This window comes from Silurus aristotelis (genome assembly GCF_946808225.1).
Source record: "Silurus aristotelis genome assembly, chromosome: 3".
Classification (NCBI taxonomy): Eukaryota; Metazoa; Chordata; class Actinopteri; order Siluriformes; family Siluridae; genus Silurus; species Silurus aristotelis.
This window is the reverse complement of record NC_139576.1, coordinates 25,375,447-25,399,180: the sequence shown is the minus strand read 5'-3', so window position 1 is coordinate 25,399,180 and position 23,734 is coordinate 25,375,447. Positions and strand designations below refer to the sequence as shown.

General features: G+C 43.3%; 1 protein-coding gene across 7 annotated transcripts in view; it reads left to right on the top strand.

Annotated features, from left to right (window-relative positions):
* The window catches only part of hdac4 (histone deacetylase 4), a 164,794-nt gene that overhangs the window by 85,451 nt on the left and 55,609 nt on the right, over positions 1 to 23,734 (top strand). For 5 of the 7 annotated variants that reach the window (XM_083537490.1, XM_083537491.1, XM_083537493.1 and 2 more), the window contains 3 exons: positions 14,417 to 14,646; positions 18,140 to 18,290; positions 22,162 to 22,282. In XM_083537490.1, coding sequence (XP_083393616.1) covers positions 14,417 to 14,646; positions 18,140 to 18,290; positions 22,162 to 22,282 — 502 coding nt within the window. Of the gene's footprint in view, positions 1 to 922; positions 1,286 to 11,258; positions 11,518 to 14,416; positions 14,647 to 18,139; positions 18,291 to 22,161; positions 22,283 to 23,734 lie in introns of those variants that run through there. The other 2 variants (XM_083537492.1, XM_083537496.1) reach the window with 2 other exon arrangements.

The following is a 23,734-nucleotide window of genomic DNA, read 5'->3' as shown; positions in this document are numbered from 1 at the left end:
GGAAATTAGCAGGACATTAGTACTCTTAGGTGGAAAGGAGCAGAACATTGGTAGAGTCAGATCGAAAAGAGCAGAACATTGGTAGAGTCAGGTGGAAAGGAGCAGAACATTGGTAGAGTCAGGTTGAAAAGAGCAGAACATTGGTACTCTCAGGTGGAAAGGAGCAGAACATTTGTAGAGTCAGGTCGAAAGTAGCAGAACATTAGTACTTTCAGTTCAAAAGGAGCAGAACATTAGTAGAGTCAGGTTGAAAGGAGCAGAACATTGGTAGAGTCAGGTGGAAAGGAGCAGAACATTGGTAGAGTCAGGTGGAAAGGAGCAGAACATTGGTAGAGTCAGGTGGAAAGGAGCAGAACATTGGTAGAGTCAGGTGGAAAGGAGCAGAACATTGGTAGAGTCAGGTGGAAAGGAGCAGAACATTGGTAGAGTCAGGTGGAAAGGAGCAGAACATTGGTAGAGTCAGGTGGAAAGGAGCAGAACATTGGTAGAGTCAGGTGGAAAGGAGCAGAACGAAAAGCTCTCTAAAAGCAAGGTTTAGGATAACAAGAGCAAAAGTTTGTGATGTTTAGGGTAGCAAGAGCAGATCTTCGTGGTGCTCAGGTTGGTGGGAGAAAAACTCAGCAGCAGAATGTTTCTGGCTGGCAGATGAAATTGAAGGCCTTGGGGGGTGCAGGAAAAATAAAAACCTGTGAATCTTACACCTACAATCAATCTATCGATCAGTCTGTATGATTATGTACGATGATATGAATGGTGTTTTAGGATGCCAGTTATAATTTGGGTTGTTATGGTTCTTTAAACATTGAGTTTTAAGCCCAAGGCATGATGACATGACCGTTTCACTGCCTTTTGTAAATCTTTTGTAATGCGTCTCCTATTTTTGGGTGCTTCTCAAGAGGCCCTACTGCAGCGTGTACACCCATTAGTAATGAAAGAGAGAGAGAGAGAGGCGGTTGGACCTTCTGTGAATTTGGCGTGCGTTCCAGGAAACCAACAGCGGCACGCATAAACACTCGCCATGCTTGCAACGGCTCTCTGATGTCACCAGCTGAGCGAGCGAGGGAGAGCAAGCGAGAGAGAGAGAGAGTGGGAGGAGGAGACGGAGGCAGCTAGAGACAGTGCCTGAGGGAGAGCAGAGCATGTTCATTGAGAGACAGCGAGGAGAAGAAACGCGCGAGAGAGTTATTCGTCTTTTCCGCGGACCGCGTGTTCGAGCGTCCCGGCCGTGTAACTGTTCTCGCTCGTAAAACAGTCGCTTCTTCACTCGGATCTGAGGAACTAATGGGTAAGAGCTTCGGTGCATCGCCGCTTCGGATAGCGCGCGTGTTTTTTTTTTTTTTCTGTATGAATGAGCGAGTGGGTGGACACGCCGTGCTGCGCGTTTATTGAACGGTGCTGATGTACGGGAAGAGCCGTGTGTTTCACGAACCTGGCTGCATACACAGGAGACTTTACGCTCTGTCCTTTTACAAGAGCGGCGTAACGCGTATAGAGGTGTGTGTGTGTGTGTGTGTGTGTGAGAGAGAGAGGGAGGAAGAGAAGTATGCGGGCTGTGCACCGCAGTGTGTGCAATGTTGTCGAGATGTTCTGCTTGATTGGTTCAGTCATGCGGGAGCTCCATCCTTCATTCACTGAGAGAAAGAGACAGGAGAGAAACGAGGCAATACATTAATATAAAACAAAAGGACAGAAACGTAATTAGAAACTGTGCCTGCGTGTAGATTAGAGACCGGCTGCGTCCAGGACACGCCAGAGAACGAGCGAGACTTCATTTTTTTCATTTTGAGTTAGAGTTTCCTCCCTGCGCGCACCAGTGTTTACATTCTGCACGTTATTTCGGGTCTGTTTAACGCACGAGACGTAGGGGACGCACCGTTACAGAAATACAATCGATGACGATCGAGCGCTTTTCTATCACGTACCGAAGCATTTCATTCCTCTCGTACTACAGCAGTCAGCTGACCATCCTGTTTATCTGGTGCTTCATGCTATTTATCGCTTCATCGCGTGTCTTCAAAACAGTCTCCAGTTCTCGCTTATGTTGTTGTAGCTGTAAACGGCTATACAGCCGGCTTTTCTTTTTTCAACAAATATAAAGATGGAAGTTACTTATAAAACAATCTGTTCATCCGGAGCATTCTCCGAACACGTCCTTTAGAAAGACGAGATTACGCCACTTAGGAAACTACAGTCGAAGCCGACCAATCAGATTTGAGAATGCGACAGGGCGCAAAACTAATGATTTCAGAGCACTTTTACAGCATTCTGCATGGACTCTACAATTGATTGGCTTTTTAAATTATAAACGCATGATAAAACATGTTGGCCAACATTTTATTAGTTAATTAGATGAGCGTTAATTAGCCGTTAATCAGCATTAATTTAGTTTTTAGTGGGTCCATTCGAAGGAATTTCGGAGCAAAATTTTGGGCAAAACTTGGACAAAAAAGAAGGAAATAAAAAAAATTTAATATTAAACTGTGAGCGTGGGTCTTTCAAATACTTAATGATGCTGATATTAAAGCCTGCACACACACACACACACACACACACACACACACACACACACACACACACACACACACACACACTCTCGTCCTCTCTTCCAACAGCCTGCAGTGTCCTACCTCAGTGGCATTCACATCTCATTGCACAGTGATCACACTCTCTCTCTCTCTCTCTCTCTCTCTCTCTCTCTCTCTCTCTCTCTCTCTCTCTCTCTCTCTCTCTCTCTCTTCACCCCTCTCTGTTTTCATGTTTTGCCTAGCAGCAGCAGCAGTTACGTTCGCCGCTCCCCAAAAAAACAGCAGTCCAACACAAATAAATCCCACTTTCATTCTGCGCTGTGGAAAATGTTAAGTCTACTCTACAGTTTTAATGGGTGAACCGTTCATTCGTGCCATCTGCTTGCTCCACCACTCCTCCGGTGTCTCTCTCTCACACACACACACACACACACACACAGACACACACACACACACACACACACACACACACACACGCACACGATGCGAGTCGTAAATGGCACTTTACTGCAAATGGGACTTCATCTAAGAGGGAAGAAAGCGTGAGTGGGTGTGTGCACGCACGAGCACAAGTGTGTGTATTGACAGCTGGGTGATGTCTAGTCTGTTAAGTGGGCTCTGTAAACGATGCGTTCGGTGCCGGACGTCAATTCTGTTTATAGGCGAGAGATAAGCAGCTTCCTTCGATGCCGCGCGACCGGTTCGCGTCTCTATGGCTCTTTCGCTGTTCTCAGCCAGCCTTTGGCTCGGCGCAATCTCAATGCCGTAAACTCAGAGTGAGACGATCCTGCTGTTGCTCCGGGGCTGCAGCGATACAGAATCTGCTGCTGTGCTGCTCTACACTGCAGCCCAGGAAACCCAGACTATAAATAGCCGCAGCAGTCAGCATGGCTCATACGCTGTATATACCATCGACTAGCGGTCAAAGCCGATCAATATCTCCTATTGCAGTGAGAAAATCGATCCTGGCAGGAGATTTCAATGATGTATTAACCTGATACAGTCTTAATAATACATGCTCTGTACTCTACGTTCTCCATATTACAAATGATACAAAAAAGAAACGAATGTGTAGCAGTGCGGCCATCGCAATAGTTTCTCTTCTATTAAGAGGTTGATTCATATTTGTGCATACAAAGACTAAATAACGAGTGTCGTTGCGCAGAAGCAGCGAATTCATTCACACCTGAGGTCCAATTTCGCTACATCCCCAAGTGACATCTAGCGTGGGGTCTCTCAACTCCCTTTTTGTCTTCTCATACTTCATGAAATGTACACAGGCAAGGAGAAGGATATTTTCAATTTTTATTTTTGTTTTTTGCCTTAACGTGAATTTGTGTGTAAATGGGACCAAAACATGCCCGAGAGAGTGTGTGTGTGTGTGTGTGTGTGTGTGTATGTATAGTGTTCAAATTGTGTATTATGATGTGCACTGATAATCCTGTAATAGTTTGTGTCAGGTCAGAACTTATAGGTATAAGAGAAGTCTGATTACCTTGTGAATGGCAGGAGACGGCAACCAATCAGAGGAGAGCGTGATGATAAGCAATCGTTTTTCATTACACCATTGATTATGGTCATTAGTATTTAGACTTGTTTTTATTTTTTGTGCATTGTGCAATTTGGGACTCTGTGTATTGAGTGCAGAAGGAGAGCAGCAACTCGTGACGTAGAACGTTCCGCAATTCCGTTTTTCTATTTAAGCACGTGGAATTCCCAAATCCTAATCCTGTAGGATTAGGTGCCATGAGAAGTGCTGGGGATGTCATGCAGGCTTTTTTTTTCTTCTCCTTTTTCCTTTCACGAAATCTAATACTGAGATCGTCTTGGTAATGACGAGTCCGTCTATAACCTTCATATACGACATCTGTTATTATGACCGTATAAGGTACATTGAGATATGTGTTAAAGCAGTTAAAGAACGTCGGATCAGTATCAGTCACATTATTATTACTCGGTATTCAGTTGATAGTGAGGCTTGAAGGAGCGAACAGTAAACACAGCTTTCTCGTTTACGCAACAAAAAATCTATGATGAACAAGTGTGTTTGTGTGCATTTGTAGTAGTTGTATGCCAGTGGTATATGTAATGATTTTTTTTTTAAGGCTCTTTTGATTATTTTTTTTTTTTTTCCGAGGTCACCTCACTTGAACTTAACCACTGAAGCATGTTGCTTCAGCCTGAATGCTGGCAGGAGATTTTTGGGCAGCTGAACTGCACTACAGGATACCTGCACGGTGTACAGATACACTGGATGGACAAAAGTTTGAGTGCTTTTTGAACATTCCATTCCACATTTAATCTGTTGTTCTTACTGGATTCTGGAGTGTGGGTGTGGAGATTTGCGCTCGTTGAATATCTTCTATTTAAACCCATGCAAGATCTTCAAGTCAGGTGTCCCGAGAGTTTTGTCCATATAACGTCTGACACTCGGGTACGTTTTCTTTTCCAGCGTCCGCCCGTTAGAGTGTCTAATTGCTGACGGCGGTATTCGTGAAATCGGCCTACCATTCGACTTTGTTGACTGTAAACATGCCACGCTTAATTATAATTGAGCTTTTGTGTACTCAGCTCGGCCCCTGTCTATAGACCTGTGTACGTGAAAGTCGGTGCGCGTGTGCATGCGTGCGCGTAACAGGAGAGACACCATGTGCTCACTGTGTTTCTCTGTTTGTTTTGGCTGCCTCATGGTTGAAGTGATTGCTGTGGCTTGTCTCGCTTGGCAGCGTGTGATGCAGCCGAGGACGATTAAGGCTGCGGCTGTATGCATGAGCACATCTATGCGTACAGCGGCGAATCTGAGGGTTCTACACACAGAGAGAGAGAGAGAGAGAGAGAGAGAGAGAGCTCTTTCCTGTGTTCTAGTGCATCTGCCAGGGCACACATACTGTAGACCACCGCTGGCAGGCGCACGGTTTTTCGCAGCATTTACCTTTGCTTCTAAACGCCTCGTGGATCCGGTCCAAGGTTTGGAGTAAACCTGGCCTCCATTGATCACCGGATTGAACTGCGCCGAATTAATGGAATGCATTCGGAGGGTTTGAAATGCTCGGTGCAGGCAGGTGAACGACCGGCGAGAGACGTGGAGGAGCTTTTAACCCGCACTCAGTGCTAGTGGTTTCAGCAATGTGTTTTTTTTTTATTTTTTATGTTGTTGTTGTTTTTTTTGTCAGTTATTTTCCGGTATTTTATTGAAGAGATAGTTAGCTGGACGTGCTGCTCAAAAGCCTATGCGAGCTTAAGTGTAGATGAATAACTGTGGTATTGATTGATGTGGAGTTACATAAGACTGCTAAAAGCAAAATGTGCTTGTTTTTTTTTTTTTCTTTATATTCATAACCATGACATCTGTTTCTACAGAGGAGTTTTCTCTAAAGCAGGCCAACTCCTCTCCGGGCTATGACGAGTATAAATGCGTAACGCATGCGAGTATAGAAAACGGAGCGATCGTTTGCACACCACTTGTGTCCTCATGCCAACAACATGCCCCCCCACCCCCACACACACAGGCACCGACATGACCCGTTTTTGTTCCCTGCGTCATTTTTAGACCCGGTGCCTGAAGGCGCTGACGGCCGATGATGCCAGGTCTGGCTGCAGCTCGGTGGAATAACTGAATGTTCCCATGCTCCTGCTGTTACAGTGCAGCTGGGGCTAAAAGGAGGCTTTTGAGCAGTGCTGCCTGGCTGACGTAAGGAGACAAGCACGCCGGCTTTGCACGGTAAGACCGTGTGTGTTCCTGCAGCCAGCTGTTTACACACACCGCCGTGCCACAGCAACTCTGCTGAGGTCATTCTGACCTCATCACCGCGCGTTCAGCCTCTTCATTAATCCGTTTTATAGGACACAGAGGGCAACGGGGGTTGTTTAGGGCTCCTCCGGCGGACTCAGGCTAACGTGCACCCGGTGGTTCCCAAGACCGGAGTTTTCTCAGGAGCAAAGCCCCGCTGAACCACATGACCCCTTTCCTGCTGTCGCAATGAATCTCCCATGTTTGCATGTACACCGCCATGTACACCAACGGAGATGCACAAAGGATCTCTTTCCTTTTTTTTTTATTTATTTATTATTTATTTTAATTCAGTATCGATGCGTAACTGTGCTGCGCAGCAATACGCAGTGGTGTGTGAGAACCAGTCACTAGGTTTTGATGTATTTTCCAGAACAGCAACAGCTGCTGTACAAATCAAAGGGTTATTATATTATTATTACGCGGTCCATCTGATTTGTCGTCGTTACTATGGGAAACAACTCTACATTTATTCGAAACAACATCGGACAGTGCCCCAAAGCCCATATATAGCGAATAAGAACGCACAGGTTCGTTCCTTACCAATGGAAGTTCGTCCTTAATGAGATGGCATGAGGAAGAAACCTTTGAGAGGAACCAGACTCAAAAGGAAAACCATCCTTCATCCGGGTGGCACCGAACGTCCATTCGTTACAGTTCATCGTCGTTAAGGGGTGCAGGTGATTAAATGCAACCTGTGCTCCTGAGCCATTGTAGCAGACTGTTGACATTAACTCCAATTCAATCCATCTTCACCGTCCTGCTCCGTTATCTCGTGGATCCCCGGGCTGTTGACGCGAAACCATCCCCAGCTGCACAAAGTGTCCCGAACTATTAATAATTCACGTTGCTATGGAGAAGCTTCTGGAGATATAGATCTGTGGAAGGAGTCTACAGTGCCAAAATAGAGATTTAGGTTTTCCACTATTGGAAGATCTTTAGTCTTTTTTTGCTTATATCACATGCTGCATTATTAGCATTATTATTATCACATGCTGCATTATAAATAACTTGCATGACGTTAATATTCAACTCCAAACCAATAACAAGTATGTCAATCTTTTGTGTGTCCACTTGGTAATCTTGTGAAAGAGGAATAGAAACTTCCTGACCGTGTTCGGGGTTCAGACACACTCTCCCAGTTTAAGTGCAGATTAAAAACTTATCTTTTTAGCGAGTCCTACACATAACACAAATCACATCATAACCTTGTGCTCCATTACATCTGATCACATGCACATTATCAACTTGTGCTGTTAATATCATGAACTTTCTTTCCACTGCTTCTCTTTCTCTACCCCTCCCGAGGCATCCTCAGGTTGCTCCAGCTTAAGTCACGTTCCTCCTCATGAAGATTGTGGACCTTTAAAGTAGCAGATGCCGAACTCTCAAACTTGCCGTACTACCCAGAGACGTACCAGTGCCAATTGGAATCCACTTCATGTGGAGTTTTGACCTTAGACCTCCTTGAGCCTTTAAAGGCTCTGGCATTTAGAAGATGGTGTTGGATCTGTGATGATCGCAGATGTTGAGCTATTTTATGAGTTGCTCAGTAGCTCCTAGTTTTATAACACAAATGACTGTATAAGACTGTAGAAAGGACATTACTCATAATCTTATACTCCAGTGCTCATGTTAGTTCTCACTCTCCAGTGTTCTGTATTGTTGAAAGATTTATCACACTCTTGATGTCACCCAAATGAGGATGGGTTTCCCTTTTGAGTCTGGTTCCTCTCAAGGTTTCTTGCTCATAACATCTAAGCGAGTTTTTCCTTGCCACATTCATCAGGGATAAATACACATCGTTCACCTAACTGTTGATTTCTTTCAAGCTGCTTTAAGACAATGTCTGTTGTGAAAAGCGCTATGGAAATACACTTGACTTGCAACCAGGAACCAAAATGGATTATATTTATATTATATTTTCCTCAAACGTCTACAAACAATTCAGTGCAACGGTCTACAGACAATTCTTTAGACTTCATGGCCTGATGTGTGCTGACCTGCACCGTGGATATCTCATATAGACAGATGTGTGTCTTTCCAAATCGTGTCCAATCAGCTGAATTTACCACAGGTGGACTCCAATCAAGTTGTAGAAACATCTCAAGGATGATCAGTGGAAACAGGAGGCACCTGAGCTCAATTTTGAGTGTCATGGCAAAGGCTGTGATTACTTATGTACATGTGAATGGTTTTTCATTATGGGATAATGTTTGATTGGCAAACAGCTTTCTTCAGGATGCTGCCAGCAACTTCATCTCTTTGCCCATTGTCGATTTGTCTCCTGTGTAACAGCAGTGCATTGTTGCTCAGTGCCACACAGCAGATTGGATCAGGCATGCTTAGATATTGTTACACTCCTTCATAGCAACAGTATTCCTTAATTGCAGTAGCTTCTTTCAGCAAAATAATGCGTCCTGCCCCACTGCACAAACTGTTCAAAATGGGTTAGAGGAACCAGAATTGTTTGACTCCAGATCTTAATCCAATCGTGTGGCTGTGGGATGTGCCGGACAAACAAGTCTGGTCTGTGAATGGGAGCTTCTGGGAAGCGAAGGATTTATTGCTGACAGTTTCCACAGCACACCTTTACTGAGGTCTTGTGGAGTCCAGGCCTTTATAGATCAGAGCTGTCGGTGGTACAAGGGGGACTTGCATGATATTAGGCAGGTGCTTTAAATAGTCTAGATGATCAGGGTGTGTATATAATGCACAGTGATTGGCGTGTCTAAGTAGTAAGTGAAAGCTCACTCGGAATAAGTCCTCTGATTGGTTACTAGCTCCTGTCAGTTTATCTAGAACTCTATCTACAGTATCTCACAAAACTGAGTACACCCCTCACATTTCAGCAACCAATTTATGAATGTTTTTCTGAACGGTACTATAGAAATGAAACTTGGATATATTTTAGTCAATGTGCATCTTGTATAGCAGTGCAGATTTACTGTCCTCTAAAAATAACTCAACATACAGCCTTTATTGTCTAAATAACTGGCAACAAAAGTGAGTACACCCTAATTGATAACAGCTGTATGTCGTGAACCCATGCAAAGCCACATGTCCTGTTCATGTTTTTGTCTGCTTTTTAGGACCATATAAATGTGTGTTTCTTGTATTAGAGCAGTTAAAATTTGGTACTTTGAGTACATTTCTCTCATACTGACCACTGGATGTTCAACATGGTAAAGAACTCCCTGAGGATTTGAGAATTTAAATTGTTGCTCTCCACATAGATGCCAAGGCTTTAAGAAGATCAGTAACACCCTGAAACTGAGGTACAGAACAGTGGCCAGGGGCATACAGAGGTTTTTTGAGACGGGTTCCACTCGGAACAGACCTCACAAGGGTCCATTAAAGAAGTTGAGTCCTCGTGCTGTGCGTCAGGTGCAGAAACTAGCTTCAGAAAACAGACTGGAGTGCTGCAGCATTGCTTTAGAGTTTGCAGAAGGTCCATCTGTCAATGCTCACCGAAGCTTCAGAAGCCTCTTCTGAAGCTGGAAGAAAAAAGCCCGCAAACAGTTTGCTGAAGACGACCTGTCCAAAGCATGATTTACTGGAACCATGTCCTGTGGTCTGATGAGACTAAGATAAACTTGTTTGACGACGCCCTGGTGAGGAGCAAAAAAAAAAAATCGTCTCTTTCCTCCAGTGAAGCATGGTGGTGGCAGCATTATGGTCTGGGACTGCATGAGTGCTGCTGGTACTGGAGAGCAGCGGTTCATTGAGAAAAACATGAGTTTTAACATGTACTGTGACATTCTGAAGCAGAACATGAAGCCTTACCTTCAGAAACTGGTTGGAACGGCAGTTTTCCAACGTGAAACTGACCCCAGACACACCGGCAAGATGACAACTGTCTTGTTGAGGAAGGTAAAGATGTGCACCTGTGGGGCATCTTCAAGCGGAAGGTGGAGAAGCGGCTTGTGTCGAACATCCAGCAGCTCCGTGATGTCAATATAGAGGAGTGGAAGAGGATCCCAGCAACAACCTGTGCAGCTCTGGTGAATTCCTTACCCAGGAGGATTAATGCAGCGCTACATAACAATCGTGCCCACACTAAATATTGACACTTTGGACACAGTTTTGATATTCACTTAGGGTGTAGTCACGTCTGTTATTTAAACAATAATGGCTGTATGTTGAGTTATTTTTAGAGGACAGTAAATCTGTACTGCTGTACAAACTGCACAGTGACTAAAATATACCCAAATATCTATCGTATTGTCCCTTGAGAAGATCTAATAAAATAGTTGCTTAATGTGAGGGGTTTACTCACAGATATTCATAAACAGACAGATATATACAGTATTTTAATTACTTAAATAATTTATTTATTTTTTATTTTTTTTTGGGTATAGTGTTGCACTGTGCATGAAATGTGAGTGTAAGATGCATTAATGCTGGTGTAGTTCTTACTTGGTAAGAACTGTTGGTATCGAAGTGTGTGTGTGTGTGTGTGTGTGTGTGTGTGGATGCAGCGAGGTCTTTGGGGAAACATAAAAGCTAGTCAATGTTTATGAGTAAGAAGCTTCACCGAAGGTTATTTTTAGCTCCATCTCTTTGGTAGGGTTAAAATCGTAGTCACGTGTGTGTGGGCTCTCTTTCTCTCACTTCCTGTAGGAGTAGATTTTGTGTGTGTGTGTGTGTGTGTGTGTGTGTGTGTGTGTGTGTGTGTGTGTGTGTGTGTAGCCTTGTAAAGACTTTTCAGCATAATGATACTGCAGACATGTAGAGCCTGCAGTCTGGACTTGCTGTTCACTTTGGGTGTGGGTGGGTGTGTGTGTGTGTGTGTGTGTGTGTCATGACAAGGCCATTGTTTGTGCTGTAGAACAGACATGTTTCTGTTATCTCGAGCATGACTTTAGAAGAAACAGGGCTTTGCTAACGTCACAGTCACACAGCTCTGCTGACTCTCTGAGCCTGCCTGGGGGTCACTGGGTCATGGAACTGTGCAATGGGGGTGGGGTCAGGGCAGTTCCAGAGTCAGCCACGGGGAAGAGCACAGGAAGTCTCATAGCAGCAAACAGCACCGAGAGCTGTACGCTGAGCAAAATGCGACAGAGGACAAAGAGAAACCAGATTTACATGATCGTGGTCTGTACTGAGGAACCTACAGCTCGCCTTAACTGTGATGGATCACTGACCCACACCGTCAGGCGCTTTCCCTCTTCTGCTCCCATGATGCATCATTCCGCTAAGGTACATACCATGACTGATACCTGCACCGCCCTGGTCAATAATCAATCTTTATCAGTGTGTAGCATGTGTTTGTTTTTTTTATATATACACGTTAGATACAGTGTTGCTTATGTCAGCAAATCTCTTTTTGCTGAACTTTGCTGCTTTGTGTGATGCTTTTTCTTTTCTGCACCATGTTGCATCACTAAGCAGCGTAGAGCTGCAGACGTTCTGGAACTGAAACATTATTCATATAATCACAACATTCTTCATTCTGAAGGTACGGGGAGAGATGGATTGCTTTTTATTTACATTTTAAAAGTTTTTTCTGTGTCGTGTTGTTGGTGCTGTAGACTTTGGCAGGGTGATTATTATTATTATTTTTTTTTAGGTATACAGATATTCATTGTATCTTTGGAATTGCGAAGACTAAAAACTGATGTCAAGTTAAAAATGTCAATATGAAATCAGTTTCAGCAGACAGTCATTTAGAATTGGTTCTATATAATATAGAATTTGATTAACGCTTATCGGTTGAGTGCAAAATCCGATATGTTTCCAGACGCGCGCGCGCGCGCGTGTGTGTGTGTGTGTGTGTACATTAGCAAATTTGCGTCCGATCAAATTCTTCCTCAGGAGATCTTGGCCTTCGTAAATCTTTTTAGGTATACTCTAAAATTATGATCTAATCACAATGGAGGGGGAAAAAAACCTATTTATTTGAACGTATATGTAACATGCAGTGCAGTGTGTTTTGGAGAGAGTGGGAGGTGTGGCCTGTACAGAAAGCTGTTGGGAAAATCCGTCAGCAGGCTTCGACATGCTCTTTTCCTGACTTCCTGGTTCACATAGGAAATACATCATCATACGGCTTTGAGGTGTGTCTTTGAATGATTCATAGTTGCTGCAACCCCAAACAAAATATCATTGCCATGCACAGAGATAAACTGTTTTTTGAGAGCGAATATTACCTGGCAGATTTTCACAACAAACCCCCCCCCCCCACCACCACCACGCATTGTTTCGAAACTTAGATTACTCAGATATTCACATAAGTTATTTAATTAGAGGTTTCTGTCAGGCCGTTTGTGCCATGGGGCGCTAACTGGCACCTTAATTAGTGTTAATAGTTGTTTGTTTTGGTTCGCTTGCTCGGCTTTGTCGGAGTTCGAGCTCGATCTGCAAGCAAAGCATTCTGCCCATTTCACGTCTGTATAAGAGCAAAAACATACAGCGCTTATTCAAAGCGCATCCGAGGGAAGTCGTTCATTTTCGGCTTCCTGTGCAGCCAGAGTGCGGTCGACTTCTTCCAGGCCCCGTGACTCAATGAACCCTTTGTGAGGCCGCTTTTGCGTCACGAACACGGTTTTATTAAGTCATAGGGAATGAATGCATCATTTTCTCCTTTCGCTGTTCCCAAAATCAGCAAAAAGAGGGCCCTGATCCTGCCATGGCTTCGGGGTCTCTGGTCATTTTTTATTTTTATTTTTTTCTGAAGTGGCTGTAGTGCTGAGTGACGCAGAGGCCTGGGTGCCCAAATTATTCAGATCTGTTTTCACCGTTTCTAAATGCCATTTCACTGCTGTTAGTGGTGCCAGGGGAATTTCATCTCTGTATCTAAAGAGAGGGATGCAGCAGCACGTTAGTCCTTTTGGCAGATGCCTTTATCCAGAGTGACTTACAATTATTTATAAAACTGAGCAGTTGAGAGCTCAGGGCCTTTCTCAGGGGCCCAATCTTTGCCAACCTTACAAATACTCCAAAAGATTGTGGACACCTGGTTGATTTTTGAACATCCCAGTTCACATTTAGTCCCCGTTGTGGGTGTGAAGATTTGTGCTCATTCAGCTACAAGGGATTTAGTAAAGTCCTGAAGTGCAGTCAGCGTTCACTTTCATCCCAAAGGTGTTTAGCCAGGTTGAGGTCCAGGCTTTAAAGCAGGGCATTCAAGATCTTCCACTCCAGCCCATGTAAACCATATGTTTATGGAGCTGGCTTTTTACATGCTGGAACATGGTTTGGATCTCCTGGTTGAGTTCTACAGCATCGAAAGACATCGTTTGCATCCGTGCACCTTTACCTTTGTGGTAACATTTCGGGAAAGAACCACACATGGCTGGAAAAAAACAGGTGTCCCGATACTTTCGTCCACATAGCGAAGGTGTCGGTACAAGTGTGTGTCATTTCCGTGCGTTTTACCGACACCTTCGAATGTTTCCCTGCACTTCTTTAATAACGAGCGTTCAAAAGCACTGACGTACCGGCGCGTGATTGCCGATGGAATTCTGTTTGATGAATTACGCTTTTAGTTCGGCCCCCAGGGGATGTAAATCTGTGATTGCTTTTTAATTCAGGTCAGGGTTGGTCCTGTGGGCTTCAGTACGCTGCACATAACATTAAAAATGCATTTATTTAAGCAGAATCCTTTCCTTTTTCATGTAAATCGCGTTTACGTTAAATAAATTTGCAAACCTTCGCCTACCTAACTTCTGTTTCACAGCGCTGGAAAGGGGTCTATAATAATGTTTCTATATATATGGACAGAACCTTCGCTTATTTTGTCAGGAACTGGTTGAATCTTTCGGACAGACTACATCAGATATTTTTTAAGCAAAATACAAAATTAAAAAAGCAGATAGTTGTTGTTTGTTTACGTAATCATGTCATGCACGTGAAATTCATTTCAGCTCCAGTTTGTTGCACTGTAGTATATGGAAAAATGAAAAGGGGGCGGGGTTTAAATACTTATGCAAAGCATGTTTCTTCTCTTGCTGTTTCTTCTGGAAGCCGTAGGAGCACTCTCCATCAGTCATGGTTATTAAAATATCAGGCCACGCCCACCAGATCAATATATGTATTGACGATTGATGCCCCCCCCCCTCTGGAAAGGTATTCATTACGCTATATTATATGTGTGCAGTTGATGTGAGTGCGGTGTTGCCCGTTCCCGTTCCCCCTGCTGCCATCCCGATGGATCTGCGTGTGGATCAGCAGCACCTGCCCGTGTCCGGGGAGCAGCAGCTGCAGCAGGAGCTCCTGGCGCTCAAACAGAAGCAGCAGATCCAGAGGCAGCTGCTCATCGCCGAGTTCCAGCGGCAGCACGAGCAGCTCTCACGCCAGCACGAAGTCCAGCTACAGGAGCACATCAAGGTGAGAACGTGAGACCCGAGGAACCGCAAATTCATCCGAGTTGTATTTGTACTCCAGTGTACTCTGTTTTTTTTATTCAAAGATTTTAAGAAAACCACATAAAATTGAGGAACTTGCAGAACAGGCTCTTTCTAGGAAACGTGTGTGTGTGTGTGTTTGTATGTGTGAGGTTTGGGTTTGTGTATAGTCTGTGTTCTTGTGTGTGTATTTCTGCAGCAATAGATGTGTGCGGCTGTCATGTGTTTGTTTTTAATAACCATAGTGCAGATTTGCTGCTGCTTCTGGGGTGTGTGTGTGTGTGTGTGTGTGTGTGTGTGTGTGTGAGTGTGTGTGTGTGTATGTGTATGCGTGTCTATGCATCTACATGTGTTTGCAAACGTGTTTGGGGATTTCTGTATAGCTATTAGATGAGATGAGCGGTGTGTGTGTGTGTGTGTGTGTGTGTGTGTGTGTGTGTGTAGGTTTGGAGGCTTTTATAAATATTTTATTGCATGTATGACTGCAGTGAGAGGTGTGTGTTTATGTGTGTGAGAGAGAGAGAGAGAGAGAGAGAGAGAGAGAGAGACTGTGGTTTCCTGAATCTGTGCTGCTGTCAGTGATTTGCTGTGTGAGGCCTCAGTATAAAGCTCTTGATTACAGACTGGAATGTGCTCAGCAGAAGGCCAGTGTGCTGTGGGAAAGGTGTGTGTGTGTGAGAGAGAGGGATTTGGGCCTAATGGCAGTGTTGTGTGGAAAGGGAAGTGTGTCGAGGAGTGCAGTGTGGTGAAGGGAGAGAAGAGAGGAGGTCTGCTGCTGTGGTAACCCTGTCCTTGGGAAACTCCAGCTCAGCACATCATCGGCTTTGCTGCGTCGCCACACTGACGATCAGCCCAGTTGTAGTTATAGCTGGACTATAAATAACCCCAGCAGTGGACAGAGAAAGGATGGAGGGGTGGTGAGTGATGGAGTGGCTGCACTTTTTGTGGTGACGCCGTGTCGATGAGTACGAGAGGAAAGTTTATCAGCCTCGTCTCACTGCACGGAGCTGCTGAGCTTCGCGCACACGCACATCTGAACTGCTTTTCAAACATTGCATTCCACTTTTAGTCACAATTTTGCTCTTCTGGGAGGTCCACTCGATTCGGGAGATTTGTGCTCATTCAGACATAAGGGTGTTCGTGAAGTCAGGTACTGATGTAGGGTGAGGAGGTCTGGGCTTCACTCAGTGTTCACATTCATCATGTTCGACAGGGTTAAGGTCAGAACTTTATAGCAGGAGATCTTCCACTTAAACCCATGCAAAGCAGATCTTCACGAAGCAGGATTTGTGTACATGGGGCTTTGTCATGCTGGAACGGGTTTGGGGTCTCCTAGATCAAGTGAAGGGAACATTTCATGCTACTGCTTCCAAAGACATCCTATGCGACTGTGTGCAGCTTTGCGCTAACAGTTTGGGGAAGAACCACATATGGCTGGGAATTTATTATTATTATTATTATTATTATTATAGAGTTTTATGTTACATGACCATCTTCAAGAATGTATCTTAAAAGGAGAAAATCCTGACAATTCCACGTATCGAGGGAGTGAATGAAGGATGGAAGGAATGAATATTTGCTAAAGTATGCTGGCTGAAATAAGCAATACATTTTGATCGTAAAATTATATAATTTTGTGTATGTGTATATATATATATATATATATATATATATATACATATATATATATATATATATATATATATATATATAAATAATGTAAAACACAAATTTGTATTGCCCAAATGTAAATCACATTAATCTAATGTAAACTGTGCCAATTTAATTGCTTACTCCGTCGAATCAATGTATTAAAAAAGTGTATTGCATTAATTTACATTTATTCTATTTTATTTTCTATAAAATATCAAATAATATTTTAGATATTATTCCACCAAGCAGGCATTTTATTTAATTTTTTTTTTTTTCCAAATGATCACAAATGTTATTAACAATAAACAGCATTAATAATAATAATAATAATAATAATAATAATAATAATAATAATAAAAAAAAACAGTTTTGCATTTCTTTCCCCAAATCGTCCCGAAATCGAACAGACCCGTGACGTATAAACCGAGGGACGGTGTATTTTGTGTGCCGTCACACTCCTGCTATATAGTGTATGTAGTACTTAGTAGAGTCATAACACCCCAGTTACAAGTGACTAACATGTCCTTTTGCACCAAACAGCACAGGATCAGTCTAAAGCCAATCATATGTAATATTACTCATTTGTGATGTTCGAATGTGGCGTATCGGAGCATTCGGTTTGAAAGTCGGAAAAAAGAACACCATGTTTTAAATGTGGCATTCAGTACTAAATTAATCCAACAAAAAGGTCAGACCAGGAAAAACAAAAAAAACGACCTGAAAAGCTCCATAAGAACGAAGTCAAAGATCTGTTACGAGAAACTCAGTCTCCACCAGCGACCTGAAAAAGGCAGCATGTGAGAGAGTAGAGTAGAGCCGGACTTTTTGAGACGACCCGAGAGCTGTTCACAGGATCTGAAAACACAGTTCGAGGGAAATTCTGCGATTCAGCTTTTGTATGATCAGATCCCTTTAAAATTGTAGAATTAAAAACTAAACCAAATATTTGGACTCATTCAGCGAAAAGAGTAATAAAATCTGAACGCCCCCTTTTTTTGCTGCTATAATGACCCCCAAGTCTTCTGGGAGGATGTTCCCAAAATTAGGGATTCAAGGCACCAGTACACTGTGTGTTCTACAGATTTGGGTCGTTCTCTTGAACTGGTTAAAACGTCGGTGTACCAGCGTAAACATGGGTTCCAGATTTCCTATGATCTATTTGCGAGCGTACGCTCCCCAGAGACTTCAACGATCTCTCCTACTAGTTTCCGAGCGTTTGCTCCTTCTAATGCCTCGATATGAGCAGTGGCATCATGGTTATGTTTTTCTTTCGTTTCTTCTTCCACTCACAGAACAGGAATTCCGGTTAGTCAGATAGAGAAGGACAAGTTTCAGGTGAGTTTGTCAAATCCATTTGATTCTGCACAGCGACGAGTAAAAGTAAGCGCGGTAGATCCCAGAGTTATCCCACTATGGGATTGAATAAATATGTGAGAGAGATGTGAAGACCAGGCATCCTCTGTGACTTAAACTGAGAGAGAGAGAGAGAGAGAGAGAGAGAGATTGTGTTGTGTCGAACGTTACCAAGCATCCCTCACAAGTCTGTGCTTGTCCAGATGCCCTCCCTCCTTCAGCGCAACTCTGAAGCTATTTATAGCTCTAAACCACGTCTCAGGAGGACAACGAGCCAAACGCCGAGCTCAGGTCTGCCCTTAAAGGCAACGTCACGAGCTCATACGTATAGCTGCGTGTCGGCATAACAGGCGCGCCATTCCGCCACGTCGCGACTTCTCCCCGAACGCCGGCGTTCAAGCCTCACGAGGCCGTGTTAGTCGTATTGCGATGTGCTTAGTGTTACTGACAGCGTGTGTCGTCTGTCTCAGCATCAGCAGGAGCTGCTGGCGATGAAGCATCAGCAGGAGCTGCTGGAGCACCAGAGGAAGCTGGAGCAGCATCGTCGCGAGCAGGAGCTGGAGAAACAGCAGCGCGAGCAGAAACTGCAGCTGCTCAAAAACAAGGAGCGTGGCCAGGAGAGTAAGTGTATACACACACACACACACACACACACACAGAGTTTTGTTTAATCAGATTTTTGTGTCTATAACTGCTACGACTCATTATGTTTATGCAAAGCTGCATTATAACTGTAATTATAATGTAATTCAAGCACAGGGCATAAAACCACGCCAGACTGGATTCTGATGTCGGATATCCTGAGAACAAGCTTATAATATGCAGTGCAATCCAAAATGAAGTACATTGATGAGGAAAGTCAGAGGTGAAAAGGTTCTATAGGGTCATACTGTTAAAAGGCTGGTAACTCACATAACCACTCTTTTCAAACGACACATGCTAAAGAAAAGTGAGAGAAATTTTCTGTCGTTTCCAGTAGAATAGTTTCAGGGATTGAAATGCATCATACACAAGGTTTCTTTGAGTCTTCCAGTCCAGTCCTTGGTATGTTTTAGCAAAACTTTTATGTTTAAGTACAGATTCTTATGTATTAAAAGACGCAGGTAAAAGTTAAAGTTCTGACTACACTTTTTTCACTCGAGTTAAAGTCACAAACGTTTGGGCTCTGCCATGAACTAAAGTAAAAAGTAGCCCTGACCTCTACCTGTTTTAGTGCCACGCTGGAAACTCGACCTCATATCATATTAATATATTAATACAAAAGAATTTAATGTTTTGTTGTACATCTAATGAATGGATCCAGGCTGAACATCCACTATATAGAACACAAGCAGAGAAAAGATGATGATGATGATCAGTAATGTCTCTGTTCTCAGTCATGTTTACATCACTGACTCCCTCTGTCTCATCCACGTTAACCCCAGACTTCTTACTGCCTTCTGCCCTGCTCAATGTTTGCTTCGTAAACTAGTCTACATCTGTGGTGTGTGAGAGCCAGGAAATGCTCCACCAGTGGTAGATTGGAAAAGCCGCGCAATGACAAGAAGGAGGTCGATGGGCTGAAAACGCAGTGAGAAGAAAAAATATCGATCACGTCACCGAATAGATTAAAACTGAAGTAACTGTTTCGAAGTAGAAAAAAATACAGATATTTGTGTAAAAAAATGGCATGATTGAAAGTAAAAAGTTGAAGTAAAGTACTGATACATGGGAAGTCCACTTAAGTACAGTAACGAAGTATAAAGTGATGTTATGTAGGATGAAGATCCGGCTCAAAGGTCAACTATATATATATATATATATATATATATATACATGCACACACACAGCTCCCGCTGTACACAGGGCGATGTGGTTTGGCACACTGACTTCCGAAGCCCGGTGCTCCCTGTGACTGTGCGTGAGGCTTTTCGCCGCCACCTGTTGGCGTGTTACAAAACTAGTGTCGAAACCTTTTGATACCACCTCGTATATGACGCTTTTCAAGAGATAGCCCTATTCGCAAGGCTCATACTGCAGTATCGGCTCTCGATGTAACGTATAGTCAGAGAGCCGAGTGTGTTTTCGCCGATAAACGAGAACGCAGCCGCCCTCCTGTTTGTGTTCCAGTTTCTATTTCCTCGCTTCAGCACCCGTCCTTGTCACGGCCGCAGCGCGAACCCGGGAATCCTCTGAGCTGCATGTCAGCGAAAGTGTTAGCTGGTGTTAGCCCGCAGGTCCCAGTAAGACCCTGAGATAAGAAAGCACACTCCTCCTCACTACTCCTACTGCTGATCACTCGCTTTCTTATCCGCCACCTGAGATTTCGCTCACCTGTTGCTGGCCGCGAGTGTGTGTGTTGCCTGGTGCCGGAAGTCTGTGGGTGTGTGAAGCTGCCAGAGGTCTCTGGAGGCTTGTTTACGGCTGATGGGAAAGGTGGAAATTGTAGAGAGAGCTCTGAGAAAACATGCTCGCTTTAGAGAGAGAGAGAAATAAACACCGTCTCTACGGGATTGTTCTATGCATTCGCTCTGTTTTGGAGAAACATTAAAGAGAAGACACCGTCCCCAAAATCCGCTGCAGAGGGACGCGCTGGTGCCGTCAGTAATCTTTTGATCATTACGGCTTATTTGTATTTTGTAAAACGGAAAGAAACCGTATAGAAGATACGCATGCGACTTAAAACCCATATCCAGGCTATACCCAGAAGACGACTTTTAAGTCTGGTTCCTCTCAAGCGTTCCTCATCTCAGGGACTTGACCGTGCAGCTGTGTTCTGACACTGTTCAGACAAATAAAAACGAAATGGAAAAAGCTGCCTTCGCTCATCTCTGGTCTGCAACGTTCTGTATATGTTGGTGTTCACTGACCCCTAAAGGTCTTTGAGTGGTGGCCATGACAAATCACAGCACATCAGAACGTCTGAACAGAACAAAGCCATGTGCAATGAAAAGAAACAAAATGTTATTCCACAACTCGGGTGAAATCCCGGATCTGAGAATGTGGATTCATCTCTTGGGGAAAAAAAAGTTCTAATAGTAGATCCTGCTGAAAGCTTTAATATTAATGCATTTTTTTCTAATATGGTGTTGCTTCTAGATTAACAGCCAACGTCTGTAGACATGCGACTGTAATATTTATTGTTCCTTTAAGAATCACGATACAAATTGGCACGCGACAAGATTTAATTATTAACAAGTATTACGTTTCTTTAGTGGACGAGGTGAGAGAAGACCAAGCGATGGAGATAATGGAGAGAGAGAATATAATATCACTCTGGGTTATTATATATATATATATATATATAACAGGAACAGTCCTACTGCAGCAGTTACTCGAGTGATCGTGGCATCATCAACAGCCCTCTGAAACGATGCATTTTTCATGAATCTAACTTTTGATTAAAATATGAAAGCTTGTTTGACAGAAGAACTGAAGCCAATTTTACCGGAAACACCTTTAATGGGAAAGTATAAATCAATACGAGCGAGCTGATGCACTATAAAACGAGTGCGGTTTCTCCTGGATCTATTTCCACTAGAGGAGCCATATCGTGTCTGAAATAGCCCTCACTCGGCACTCTTTTCTTGTTTATAGTTTATTTATTTATTTATTTATTTATTTATTTATTTATTTATTTATTTATTAATCTTCAGTTTAGCCGTCGATAAGGGTTTGCTGTAAAGGGTCTTTGTAACAGTTGAAGGCGAATGGTTTTTCTGACACAGGAAAGAGCTAGTAGCACTGTAGAAGCTGATTTCATTCATATCGTAGAGCAAACAGTCAACCTTCAATCGTGTTCGAATTGAAAATGTGTCACCAGTCAGCACAGCGAGTATTTCAGCGAGTAACAGAGGTTCTAATGGCGTTGTGTTCCATCCCCTCCCACCAGCAGGTTTATTCCAGGGCCAGACTTCATCATTAATATCACCAGGCGAGCGGCACGGGGTTTCAGTTTTCCACGAGTGCTACATGCAAACACAATGGCTCCGGCACTGCACCAAATCCGAAGCCGTTCGGTTATTATTACTGGCGGAAGTCAAACAGTGTCAGGGCGCGCACGAAATCCAGGTAAAGTCGTTATATTGCGGAGATTTTGTTTCCCTGAGCGTTATTTCAGGCTGCTGAATTCCCTGGCAGTCGCCGTTGGTTAGAACGTCAGCCAGTTATGGGAGTTATGTGAGATATTTAGCACGGACTACACACTATAAGCACTTTGAAGACGGGCGTATATGCAGACGCATTCACAGTAAAGATGCACCAGGGCTGGAAATGCTGTCATGTGTCACTATGCACATTTGCTTGCACTTATAATACAATACAAATAAATAAATACAAATAATTAGGATTTAAACAGTGGCTGTGAACATATCCTGAGACCAACTCCTGTATCTTCCTATTCCAAAAGCGATCTATACTATATACCATCCCAGCACGAGGGTCTTGTTGCTGGTGGTCGGTCCGAAATCCAAGTTCCTTTGTACGTTTCTGAGCACTGCTTTGTGATTGGCAGGTGCGGTGGCGAGCACAGAGGTAAAGATGCGTCTTCAGGAGTTCGTGCTGAATAAGAAGAAAGCCCTGGCCCAGAGGAGCCTCAACCACTGCATGCCTAATGACCCACGCTACTCATACTGGTAAGTGGAGGGAAAGAAAAACGAGGAAAAAAAAAAAAGTTAGTCAAGACATTTCCACACCTCGACTCAGAAATCACACGTACTGTAAGCCTAGTAAAATGGGAATATTTTTGAAGGGAGCGAGAGCCAGAAAACCAGCGTGATTTACAGGAATAAGACCCGGGATGTAGGTAAACAGAGACCTGACTGAAGTTTCTGTCTACTTACTGACTTTTTTTTTTTTTTTTTTTTTTTTTTTTTTTTAATCAGTCGAACCTCAGAGATTATATGAAAAGGGGGAGAGAAAGTATTGCTGAATTTTTGTATTACTGAAAGAAAAAAAAGCATCCCAATTCACATTCGTTATCTCTCCGGTTCAGATAAAGTGTGTGTGTGTGTGTGTGTGTGTGTGTGTGTGTGTGTGTGTGTGTGTGTGTGTGTGTGTGTGTGCGTGAGCGCGCTCTTTTATTTTTTATATTTTATTTATTTATTTATTTATTTATTTATTTATTTATTTATTTTTTTTATGAACATGCATCTGGGAAAGGGAAGATAAATTCCCTACACACAGTCTGAACAAGATGAAGTGGCCCTTTTTACGCCACTCCACTTAAGGCCATGGTGGCGCCGTAGTGCAATTTCACACGTTCTTCACGTAACGTTCTCGGATCGGCTTTCATCATAATAAATAAAACATAGTTTGCTGTCTCACCTGTGCAGCTAGATCAACAGCGACGGCTTTACAAAGAGAGCCCACTGCGAGAGAGAAAAAAAAAACTAGCCCACTGTCTTATTGACCCAAACCGCTTCATTCTCACTTGTTTAAAAAAAAAAAAATAAGCAAAACGGGTCTTTTTTTTTTCTTTCTTTTTTTTTCTTTCTTCCTAAATGCAGCAGGTTCCAGAAGCTCATCGCTCACACCGCTAAAACACAGCTTTATTTCTTTCTTTTTTTCTTCATGTGATGGGAAAGCAGGCAGTGTGAGTAGGTTGGGTTGGGTGTGTGCCAGATTGCCTGCCTTGGCACTGAAAACAGCCGTTTTGTGAACGTTGTTGCCGAGGTTTTTGTTGCAGTTTCGGTGTGAAAACAGTGTACATTAAAAAAAAAAAAAAAAAATTTTAAAGAATAGTTTTTGCTAATCAGTAAGCCCGATTAAATTGGGGAGGGTTGCGTTAGGAAGGGCATCCAGCGTAAAACGTGCCAAATCAAACGTGCGGAGGATCCACTGTGGCGCCCCCTAACGGGAGAAGCCGAAAGAAAGTTTAGTTTTTGCTAATCAGTACATCTCCGTAGTGCACCGTGGTCACATGACCGTATTCAGAATGTACCGCTGCTTCCTAACGTTTTGTTGAGTGGGGATGTGTGTTATTCTGAAATAACTATATATATATAACGTCTTTTTGTTTGTTTGGGGTCTGAAGGGTCTGAAACACCACTTGAAAGCGCGGTGTCCTGCACAATGCAGCACAAACA